Below are 12,924 nucleotides of genomic sequence, written 5' to 3' on the forward strand. Positions count from 1 at the left end.
TCGCCGATTGGCCGGCGTAGTAAGCATGGGAACGCATCAGCCAATCGCGATCGTCCGATCTGCGGAACGCCGTTATAGACAGAGGTGTCTACCGTCTGATATATGCTATCTGTTCAATGCCAGTCAGAATCTCGTGTCGCAGCTGGCCGGATGACAACGACGTAACATCATGGCGGACAACGATAAGAAGCCGATGTCACGTTTAATGAAACTCGCGAACAAATTTAACTGCTTCTACCTGTCAGGTAAGCGAAATCGACGAGTTGCGCCTGCAGTGCTCCGTATTATCTCAATCGACGTCTCCCAGTTCCATGATCGATAAGAACGCCCGGCTGCTGTTCGTGCGGGCCAACAAGAATATTGATTTCGAGTGTTATGTGTATCTGTCGTTCGTGTTTCGGAGCAAAATAATGAAAAAAAAAAAAAATTCAAATACTTATTATATCGCGCGATTGTCGTGCGCGTTTTTGCCGTGTTCCGTATCATCGACGACAGTTATGAGCCTGTCCCGAAAAATAATAATAGTCCAAAAACCACTCTTGACTTTCTTTTTTTTCTTTTTTTTTTTATGATGGCAGATATAACTAATTTGATACTAATATATTCGTTTTAAGTATGGAAACAGCGTTATACATCGAAAAACTTTGCAATATATAGCATGTTTCTGAGACAAATACAACTATTTATAGCTAAATTTAAGGTTCTAATTTAAAATTTTGTAAAATATATTTATTTATTATCTAAGACACGGACTGTCCTTTAAGAATAATTTTGTAAACAGCATTCAGTGATTTTTATGTAACAATTATAGTTTTTAGAAATGTGTGCCAAAATCATAATTAATATGGAATTTATATCAATCGCGAAAATACATTTATTCTTTAGGTTTGCATGCAGGAGAATGCAGAGCTTTTGTTGTCGATGGACAACAAATTGGTCTTGTACGTCCAGATGTAATGAAAGAAATATTAAATCATCCTCAAGTGAGTTTGTTTAGTCTTTTCTTTCTAACAATATATATTTATTCACTTGTATTTATTGCAACATTGATTCAAAGGTATTTCAAGTACATCCCGAATATGTACAATTAAATCCAGCGTTTCGGGATTATACTGAAAGAAGCGCACGTGTTGATGAAGTATTAAGAGAATGGAAAGCAGGTGGAAAATTTGTAACATTACGAGGCTGGAGAGAGGAATGTTATGAAGTGCGTTCTCAGTTTAATACATTGCCACTATTTAAGATGGATCGCTCGGCTACGTGTATGTATAAGAAAAAGATAGAAATCTTATTTATTTTATTGTAATTGAAAGAATTACGAATAATTATCTATGTTTTGTGGGTTTCTTGAAAAAATAGGTTTATTTGGAATTCGGAAATATGGAGTGGATATAAATGGCTATGTTATGGATCCTGTTAAAGGCTTATCAATATGGTTACAAAAACGTAGTCCTAATAAACAAACATGGCCAGCGTACTGGGACAGCATGGTGAGCGGTGGATTGAGTGTTGGTTATGGCATAAATGAAACTGCGATAAAAGAGGCTGGAGAAGAAGCTGGTATTCCAAATAATCTTATTGCCAAGCTTAAGAGCGCTGGATGTGTGTCGTTCTTTTTCGAAAGTGAAAGGGGTTTATTTCCTAACACGGAATTTGTATATGATCTCGAGTTGCCACCTGATTTTGTACCAAACAACAGCGATGGGGAGGTAGAGACTTTCGAATTACTTCCTGTTGGTGAATGCTTAGAGAGGATACTTTCTCCACGTTTTAAAACTACATCTGTACCAGTTGCCCTTGACTTCTTAATTAGACATGGATACATCACAGCAGAGAATGGTAAAATTGCACTTGATTGTATATGTTTTGTTTTAAAAATTTTCAGATTTACAAAGAGCGCTGTATGATATGACTGATTTGTTGATACAATTTTGTTACAGAGCCTAACTTTATACAGATTGTGGAGTTACTTCATGTACCTCTGCAGACTATGTACAATCATCGACACAAAACTAGTAATAGAATGGCCAATGGTGAAGCAATTGAAGCTTTAGAAAAAGTTTAAATTTTTTTTTTTTTTTTTTCTTTTTTTAATTTATACTATGCTATGAATTGAAAGGCTATGGATTGAATGAAATTAATGAGATTGTTCTTTTTCTTTGTTTCTTCATTGGAGAAGATTATTGACAAATTTTATATTAAAAGCTATTATACAATATTAGACTTTAAAAAGATTTTATAAATTATCCGCTATAGATACAACATTTTTATTATTGAGTTGAATATATTTCTGCATTCATTTTAATATATTGTTTTAGTTGTACACCTTATATTAACAACGAAAAAAAGAACCGCTTCCTAATATGCTTCATAAACTTCACTGACTATAATACATTTGTAAGATTTTTGTAACATGTTTTTCCCTTATTTATACAGTTCCATATGATATATAAAAAAGAGAAAAATACAAATTTTTACGAATTTTTATATGATAAACTGAAGAGTTAACTATAGTAATATGATTTGATTGATAGAGAATTATAAAGATTATTTCTTCCATCTATATAGTTCTTTTTCTCTTTTTCTTTAACAATATTGTAGTTAGATTATGTTCAGATATTTTTCAGCCTAATCTGCCATTATTAAGTTTAGCATAACAAAATTATATGCCAATTATAACAGTATTGTGCTTGTCAATTTAACAGATGCATTATAATAAAAGAAAATGACATTTAATAAAAATAATTTTACATACATTAAAATCGAACCAAAAGTATTATAGATGCTGCATTTCAGAGAATAGGTTTACAAATAAGATTGCATTTAAGGACTGAAAAGTAATAAGTTTTTTTCTAATCACATATATATATACTAAAATTTACAGTGCAAATTTCTCCTATGTAAATTTTCAGGAATATGCAAGATTTTGACGTCTATAACATCAGAAACATTTGCGTTATAAAAGTGAGAATATACATTATGTTTTATAAATTATGTATTTTTTTAATATATCAAAAAATTTGCAGTAGAACTCTATGTGCTGAATATGTGTTCAATTGGATTTTATTATCAAAAATGCTCTTTTAAATATTTAACATTTTCACTTATTACTTAAAAAAAAAAAGATTTAAAATACTTATATTATTTATTATGTAAACAATATACTGGTATTTCATAAATTTAATAATTTTATTAAATGTTAAGTATTTCCAATGTTTGTAAAGTTTAAATATCATTTACATTTACAGAAACTGTACAAGTGGGAAGCACAAATTTAATGACTAATACAATAGTATATTTTTGTTTCAGAGATAAGATCATTATTGATATAATCAATTACATTGTATTATGTTTTTATGATATTTAAAAGTGAATTGTAATAATATTTTGATATTATTACAATTGGATTATATTTTAATAGTATATAATTCTTTTTTATAATTCTCTTTCATTTTTATTTCTACAATAGCAGTTTATTAAATTGTATATTGCATTAATACTATATTATTATTTTATATAGATGCATCACTATGACAGCATCAATAACAATTTGTTATTAACGCCATTTATGTGATATATCTTATACTGGATTTTTAAAAATTGTTATATATATACATATAATATACCTTATATAAAAAAAGAGCATAAATACTTATTAATATAAAATAATATGTTTATATTCTTGTTAAATTCATGATTACAAAAATCGCATTATGTATATGAGTGTAGAATTTCATATTGTATTCGTTAAAATATCAGTTATGGTAAAATATATATATTAATCTTATAATACATAAATTATCATGTTTATATGCACAGAAAGGTACTTGTGGGTTTGTGGTACTTGTACCATGCTTAAAAAAACAAAGGTTTACAAATGTTTAAGGAAGTATAAGTTTCAAACATCTAAATTTTTGTACAGTAAACAATAGAGAGAGAGTATTCTATAGAATAGTTATATATTTCTTTTCGAATCTTTTAAAATATAATTTAATACTTTTGCATATATTATGCCGATGGATTGACATTGTGCTAATTATAAAATTGTTAGTTTTACCAATTTTTGCAGTCCTATAAGAACTAACTGAACTGTACATGTAATAGATTTTATAAGTTTAATACTTTTGTAATGATAATGTAATAATACACTAGTCACATGCTCATCTTTATTACTCTTCTCTTCTAACATTAATCTGGTCATCAGACACAATATTTGTGATACACTTGCTTTAAGTGAGATTTCATTTCTTATTACGATTCTGTTTTGTATTAGGGATAGATAGGACTGGTTATATATATATGTGCTGACTGCATGAATGAAGATAGTATTACATTACATGATCATACATACACTCGAAAACATACACACATATTAATCTATCATTTAGTTTTGATGAAAACAGTAAGGAATTGCGTATTTAAGATAGAAATATGTCTTGATTAACAATGAAGCTATATACTTCAACTGCAGGTTGTTATGTAAAATAAATTTGCAATGATCTTATGCATACACATACTTTTGTAACTTTAAGTGATATTATTTGTATGCGTCATATCTAATACTAATTAATTTCTAACTATTTAGCTTATTAATTTGTATACTATTTAGCTTTTATATTCTTTGCTGGAGCTAAGTATGTATTGATTGTAAGAAGGAATGCCGGAGAACTCGCGAACTGCCAATACAAATGGATACAAAACTAATTTTATCATAATTAATTTGAATTGATAAGCGCGTAATGCAGTTCGGAGAAAGATAAGCGGCTTCGCCTCCTGGATTATCATACAAAAAAACAAAGCTTCTTTGCAATAGGCACGACCGATTAATGGTAATATTTAAAAGAAATGTAGAGATTCTAAAAATTTCTCTCTCTCTCTCTCTCTCTCTCTCTCTCTCTCTCTCTCTCTCTCTCTCTATCTTTCTCTCTCTTTATGTAATGTATTTTAAATATAATTGTGTGTGCTATTTTTCTCTGAGAAATTTCACGATTGGCCCTTTTAATTTTAATAGATAATATTGATCGTTTTTTTTTAAATTCAATGAATAAAAAGATTTAATACATTAAATTATATTTTTGACATCTTAAACATATATATATATATATATACCATATATTTATATGTATATATATTTTTAATATTAATATATAATTTGGCCGTGCCTAACCTTCAATAAAATGATAAAAAGACATAATAAACTTTTATTTTATTTCAGAATGTCTTTTAAATATTTTAATTTACATTTGTATTAATTTATATAATTAAACATAATATTCAAGTTTTGATATTTCGAAAAAATGATACAAGACACATAATACAAAAGAGACATGCTAATAAAATAACGTAATCAACGTTCTGGTGTAAAAAAGTGATTTTTCCAACATGCTAGTTTTAATTTTAAATCAGATGTATAAAAGATTATACGAGATAATTTATTTTTTTTTTTTGCATATGTTTTTGAGAAGAAATTTGAATATGATGGATTTGATAAACTCCGATTATATATTGCTAATCTATATATTGCTCCCATTCTTTTGCAGATTTGCAGATAAAAATTGTATAAAGATGCGAATCGTTAAGTTCCATTAAAATACTTTAATGTTAGTAAAAATCTTGATGATAACATCGATTGCATCGAAGATGTAATTAAAAATTATAAGTGGTGTGTAGTTTTAGAATCAGATATGATTGTACTTATATAAACAATGAGAAGTATTTTGTGTGCTTGGTCTTATTATTATATATATATATATATAATTCTTATCATTTATTATTATCACATTAATTGTATTACTTTAACGCGTAAAGAGTTCTGCGAACCCAATGAGCTTTTTATAATTATTCTATTTAATCATTTTCACAATACATATTGATTATAACAATGATATGACATAATCACATGTATCTCGGCAATACATGTGAGAAGAAAATAATATTTGTAATTGAACATGTAATACATATAGTACATAGTACTCATCATTATGCGTGCCCTTTTTTCGATTATACATAAATTTGAAGTATATATTGTGATATGTATGTGTATTATTTCATATACATAAAATACTTATTAAGTCTAATTTAATTTAATTTTTCTGTTTAATTAATTATTTAATCTTTTACAATAATTGCGTTACAAAATACAAAATTTTTAAATATATATAAGTTGTTTGAGAAATAGCCGACACGATAGAAACCGATTGCTACAGAATTATGCGAATTATGCGAACAGTTTATTCTCGCAAATGAGATTATGGAATGAATCAATATTAATTGTTTCTGCAATTTGCAAATTTGAACGAACAAATATGTGCTGAATATTTCCTCAACAATTTCGTGTTCAATAAAAATAAATGAATGCGTAACGCTTAGGGATTAACATCTTTAACCTTCCCGGGCACTTTCATTCGGATGAGATATTGTTAACTTGACCTTAAATAATTTCTTTGAACCAATGACATAATTCGAGCAGCTAGACGATTTCAATCGATGTATTTGTGAGCCGCTTGTTTCAATATATATAAACTCGATTTCAATTTATGTTTCGTCCTGTATATCATCATTTCAAAACTCACTTTTTTGTTCTGTTTACCATTTAAATAATTTTTCTCATAGTTGCCGTGTTATGGATGATTTTATACTTGGCGTCGCGACGCTACCGCGTCGCTTGATTATCAAATTCGATAACTTTGTTTTTTCGATATATATAACCATTTCTCGCATGATTTTATAATTCTCTTTCAATTATAGTATTTTTGTTAAATTTATAAATATCCTATAAATATGCATATTATCGAGCAGATGCTATATTTATATATGAAAGATTGATTTACACCGAATGATAAATTACACATTTTAAAAGTCATATACATACTTATTATTATTATCATTGTCATTTTAGCTTCGTAATATGCAGCTATTTGATATCAATTGTCGCATTATCTGCCAAATAAGCAGGTAGAGCAAATCGAGGATGCGAAAAAAAGGGGTAATCATCTTCGATACTTTGCGAAAGGCACGTGCAATCATCGACCATACAGATGTCATAAATTATCCGAGCATAAATTAACCGGGCTTGTTTTGTCTGAGATTTATTTTAGTATTTGTTAATATAACCCTGCGGTTGTAGCTGTGTGTGTTCGCATCGCACCTTTTCGCGAACCTTTTTTTCAATTCTATCCACGTGCTATTCCTGTATCTTAATTTATCGATCGAGGAGATTAATCCTTTTTTTTTTCTTATCAGCGAAAGTTTGAAGATATTTTGTCCGATCGCGACCAACATTCCCTTAGTTTTAATGTAACAGTATTTTCTATAATTGTAAACACCGATTACACAGAAGGTATTTTATATTTTATAAATTATAATTATTGATATCAAAAATTGCTACGATTTTGAAATATATTATAAAGAATAAAGTATCTCATAAATATAGCTCATAACTTGATTAAATCTAGTGAGAAATAATAATAAAAAATACACTATAATTGAATAGATTCAGGATACTTTTTACTCTATATATTTCAAAATTAGAATAATCTAGTGAGAGATATAAATTAATATTTATAACTATATATATATACAACGGTTGCATCGCAACATTAGATTGTTTATAATATGATACAAATGATTTAATAGCTTTATGAATTTCTAAAAGAATTTGTGGCATCATCAAAAACAGTATTTACGTACACTAAAATTTAAGGACTAATTTGACATACAAATCTCTATCATCAAATCAACAACCGTTAGTGACTACTATTTATTCATTCGCCAATCATTTATTAAAATTTTGCTATATAATAAATTAAGCGTAATGTCTTAATGCGTAATGAAAATAGTTGAAAATTTCTAGAAATGAAAAAAATATGACAATTTTTGTTCCCAGATATTATTGAATAAAATACGATATTTTTTAGAGATATTCTTAATCAATATTTTTAAAAAATAATAATTTTTTTTGCTCGATAATTTTTGTAATAATGAATTTTGTCCAAGTTGTGGCTGCAAGTATATTTTGGAATATCTCTTAAATGATTATTTCCTTTAACTTTAATTGTCTTAAATCTTTTCTGTGGAATTTCGCCATATGTCAATGTAAACCATACAGCATTTTTCTCGATAATGGTCGCAGTAATCATCGATCTGCGGAGGCACTGTATGTATATCCGGCCTAAATTTATATTGAGAATAACATGATGTTTTGCGAACAGATGCATAGCGTTTGTCGAGGAGCTTGCAAAATGCAGAGAACGAATGCAATACGTAGCGAGCCAGAGCGCGAATAACGATGACAGTGTGGCTGCGTTGGTGACGCTTGACCCGTTTAAAAAATATCATCTCACTCACATCTGTTGAGCGTTGCTGAGACGATGAAAGAGAGAGAGAGAGAGAGAGAGAAAGGGCCATTGCGAAGCAGTCTGCGAGGAAACGTCATTTTTTAATGCTCTTTTTTTCAGCAGCGACGAGACGCGTGGGCCGGCGATTAAAACGCTCTGTCGCGACTGACTCCAGTTTGTGCGGAATGTAAATTCGCATAATGCACATGTCGCAAACTAACTTTATAATGAATCTTTTATTAAGATGTGCTATAAAATTAAATGTCAGTTATATACGACTACATATCTCGTCGAATTTTGAAAGTATCGCGCAAAGATTTAATCATACTTTATTTTTTCTATCGCAACATTATTAAATTTTTGATATTAACTTTCGATAACTGAGTTACTTATAACGTAATTAAAATTTATTTACAATTTTAATTAAATTGCAAGATTTTATTTTCTTCTTACGTTCCAGAAACCTATTCGTTAACTTTTAATTTTTAATATTTAGCTATAATTACGTTTTTTCAATGGAATTTATCAATTATCAGATATATTAATTAAAGATAAATAATATTTATCTTTAATTAATCTATAATATATAATCTATATAAAATTCATCTTTACATAAGAAATACTAATTATTGATATTAAATATACTTGGTACCAATAATAAATCATTAGTACTTTTAGCAAAGCATTATGTTCTTTAATATTAAATATCTTTAAGATCTTGGGGCTATTATGATAATATATATATGTAGTCAGTCATACTAACAATTTAAAATGTAATTGTTTATATTTGGAAAGTTACACATGCCACGAATACAGAGCCAATTAAATAATAATAATTATATTTGTCCAAAATTATATATTTACTTACCATATTGTTGTTAGTTAAAAAATTAATTAAAATTTGTGCGATGCAATGTCTTGCTGTCTTAATTAGGCTTCGGTTTGACTCGTATACTTTGCTATTTATATATTTAGCTAAAAATGGAGTAGTTGACACTATGAATACTCGGTATCAATAATAAAATATCTGTGTCTTCAAGATATCGCGTGCATTTTTAGATTGCAGAGAGCGCGGGCGTGAAAATGTACAACCGTGATCTTCGCTCACGGGCCGGCTGCCTCCTAAGCGGTCTCTACGAGGGCAAGGAGCGACTTTGACCACAGTGAGAACGAGGAGAGTATCCCAGGGGATATTGGTCCGAGGGAGAAATGCGACCACCCTTACGGCGGTGGGGATCAAAAGAGGGAGAGAGGGAGAGAGACGAGAGCGAACTTCGATAGAGCGAGACGGCGGATCAAAGAATCTGATGGAGGGTGGGAATGTGCCGATCTGGATGGTGGGAGAGGCTGCGAGATCGCGTCGGCGAAATACAAGGAGAGGGAGAAAGAGATGGAGAGAGGGAATGAGTGGAAGAAGGGGGAAAGACGAACTCACCTCGGCAAGAGGGAATCCAACGTGGAGAAAGAGGAAGTCGAGCCGCGTGAGCGGGACGCGAAGAGTGAGAGAGAAAGAGCTAGATTCGTCGGAGAGGAGAGGGAAAACCACGGGGCTTTTGAAAAAGTTTTATCTTGTCGGTACTCGGTACGCTCGGCCTCTCAGACGCTACCGAACGCCGGTGCGGTGTTGTTGGCCACGGCGTGGTCGCGCGGCCTTCTCGCCGACAAGTAGCGAATAAAGAGAGCGAAAGAAAGAAAGAGAGAGAGAGAGAGCCCAGTGTGCCGCGATTTCCGGTCATCAGCTTCCGTCCGTTCGGTCCGTTCGCGCCCTCGCGAACATACGCGCGAAAGGAACCACCGAAGACCATCGAGGAAGCTCTCGACGAGCATCATTCATCAGGACGAAAAGAGCCGTTCTTGAAGAAATCATTTTTCCATCCGCTCGTTTTGCCATGCATCGTCGCTAAGGTGTTCCATAGGTGTCGATCGAGAGAGAGAGAGAGAGAGAGAGAGCGAGCGAGAAAAATTAAGAGGGACAGACAGTAGAGAGAAAGAGAGAGAGAGAGGGAAAGGAAGGGTCAGTCAGGAAGAGGACGAAGAGGTCGAGGAAGGAAGTGATTCCTCGCCGGTCGCGACGGATGAACAGCAACAAGATGAAGAACCGTGTGTTGCTAAAGAGTGCGTTGTTCCTGTTGCTGATCGCGGCGGACGGCCTCGTGACAGCATCCGAGGTGAGTTTTTAAAATAAGCCGTTCACATGGTATTGGATCGTCTGATCCCCGAATTGAAATTACCGGTATTAATATCTCGCAAAATTCCTCTTTGGAACGGACGATGCTCCGAAAAAAGCATCGTGATTCGACGATGTCCCCATTTCGAAAAACTGTAACGTGTAACACTACTGAACGATGATTGAAGATAAGAGATATTAATTGACATTTCGTGTTAGTTTAATCGACGGGAAATAATCTGGGGAAATGTAACTTATCACTGCAAAAATTTTAAATATGATGCTATGAGATAAAAGCAAATAATACATCATTTAATTCAATGTGTAAAAGAAAATAATTACACGAACTTTTAAATTATTTTCACGATTAAAATTAGATAAAGTAAAAATTCAAAATTACGTGAAATTATATAAAATCGCTATCATTCCTTGGAATATTCGCGAATTTATCAATTGGAAACTCGCGAAGAATTTCGGAAATTCTCTGCGACAGCGATTAGATAGTTCACACGGTTCAATTACCGCGATTATACCTGTTATGTATCTCACTTACGTCTGATGATAAGAATCGCCGATACCTCACGTGGAGGCATACTTATCGCTTTCGTAAATCGTTACGATAAGTTCGTACGTTAGAGTGTTACAAATGTGATTTTTCATCTTTTCGTAGAGATGTCGAAGGTTCTTTCTTCCTTCAATTGTATATCGTGACATTCTGACATTGATTCTTTCGTTTGTATATGGAGTTTTTGATAGAAGGTTTTTGCCTAGACGGTTCGAACAAGATAGCATTTCTCTGTGCTCCAGGTGTACTCCGTTTCGTTCGTACTCTTGATAGTTGGAAAAGTCGAAATAAAATCCGATATGAACGACGAAATCGGAAAAAATCGATTATTTAAACGTATTGCTTATACCAACGCAAATATTATTTTGGATTCATTAATATAGCTATTTTACTTCTTTAATATTTAAAATTTATCATATATTTTAAATATCCTACTGTTCGCGATATTTTTAGTTTTCGAATTTTTCGATAATGATACTTCGCACTATCCGTTAAAATGCCACGTTAAATGAAGAATAAAATAAAATATATAATATGTATGTGCTGTAGGGATAATACACGTTATATCGTATGACAATTATAAATATTATTTAATAATGTAAAGTTTAGAATCTTAGATGAGAAACTAGATTTCTCCTTTTCGAGAAAGCATTGGTAATAAGTTTGATAATATATTCGGTGCTTTAGATATATTCCTCTTTTCTTTTTCTAAAATAAAAGATACATCGATTGCGTTGTATAAAAAAAAAAATCTCTCGATTTAACGACGATCAACAGGTATGGGGAAAGTGGACCGATGCGTCCCCGTGGATCGTCGAATATTCGATGATGTGGACTCGGAAAATACGGATCGAATTGTTATGCGAGACACCGCCGAACTTGTCCGACATCCTTGTACGAAACAAACTCCGGGATAATTCGCGCGAATCGATTATATTCCGATCACACCTCAAACTCCGTAGATGCGCGGATACAAGCGCAAGCCGAGCTCGTGTCATCGCGAACTCGGATCGCTTCTGGAACCCGCCAATCCAGCGAAATATCATTCCGCGGGGCACGAATTTCCGCCGAAGCGACATTTCGTCGACGGACTGACGTGACGATCCTTCGGGTCAGTTTCTTCATAACTTCTACGACGCAATTTTTTTTCACGCATATAATAGTGAGTGAAGGAAGACTTTCTCAATCTTGAATTGTTGCTTAGAACAAATTATTTACAGCCAAAAATTCTTAAAGAGATATTTCTGTTATATATTTATCTCTGTGTATGTTATATATTATATATTTTTATTAGTACTCTTTAAATTGTGCTAAATGTATAAAATTAAATTAATATATGTATTAAATATAAAAATATAGTATATTTTTATCATAAACTTTTAAAAAAGTTTGAGATTAAAGCTTTAATTCGAGAATTAAAAATATTTATTTTTGGAAAAAACAAAATTCACCAAAAATAAAAATGTAATTATAATTTTACATATTGAAAGAATAATACATTGCGCTATTTGAAAATCGGGTAAAATATTCTTCATACTGTATTTAACATGATCCAAATAAAATAACCGCACTGCTTGCCAAAATGCAACCGCAGCTTCGTTAAACAATGTACGAACTGCGTTATTGCATCACCTAATTTATTTTGGAACGAAAGTATTTTTGGGGCGACAAAAAATAATCAAATTATAACAGAGTAAGTACTTTGATCGTGCAAATCGATTGGGACAAATGCATTTCTGTCACGATCAAGTGCATCGAAAGGCTTCGGTATATCGTCGATCGTAAGACTTGTGTTATAGTACACCTATTTGTCACGATAACTTGAGAATGATACTGTTATCTTTCGTCGCGGGTAT

General features: G+C 31.5%; 2 protein-coding genes across 32 annotated transcripts in view; both read left to right on the plus strand.

Annotated features, from left to right (window-relative positions):
- The first annotated feature begins 133 nt into the window (after positions 1 to 133).
- On the plus strand, positions 134 to 2,982 carry LOC138933980 (uncharacterized). The gene is made up of 5 exons (XM_070297315.1): positions 134 to 245; positions 886 to 983; positions 1,058 to 1,262; positions 1,360 to 1,839; positions 1,941 to 2,982. The coding sequence occupies exons 1-5, from the start codon at positions 170 to 172 to the stop codon at positions 2,063 to 2,065; spliced, it is 984 nt and encodes a 327-aa protein (XP_070153416.1). The 5' UTR covers positions 134 to 169; the 3' UTR covers positions 2,066 to 2,982.
- A 6,710-nt stretch (positions 2,983 to 9,692) lies between these two features.
- The window catches only part of Trol (terribly reduced optic lobes), a 147,651-nt gene continuing 144,419 nt past the window's right edge, over positions 9,693 to 12,924 (plus strand). For 8 of the 31 annotated variants that reach the window (XM_070297154.1, XM_070297170.1, XM_070297155.1 and 5 more), the window contains exon 1: positions 9,742 to 10,504. In XM_070297154.1, the coding sequence (XP_070153255.1) occupies positions 10,412 to 10,504 (93 nt within the window). In that variant the 5' untranslated portion in view covers positions 9,742 to 10,411. Of the gene's footprint in view, positions 10,505 to 12,924 lie in introns of all 31 variants that reach the window. The other 23 variants (XM_070297139.1, XM_070297146.1, XM_070297147.1 and 20 more) reach the window with 9 other exon arrangements.

Source organism: Polyergus mexicanus, unplaced genomic scaffold, assembly GCF_030449975.1.
Source record: "Polyergus mexicanus isolate NDT 795.1 unplaced genomic scaffold, iyPolMexi1.0 SCAF_6, whole genome shotgun sequence".
In the NCBI taxonomy this organism is placed as follows: domain Eukaryota; kingdom Metazoa; phylum Arthropoda; class Insecta; order Hymenoptera; family Formicidae; genus Polyergus; species Polyergus mexicanus.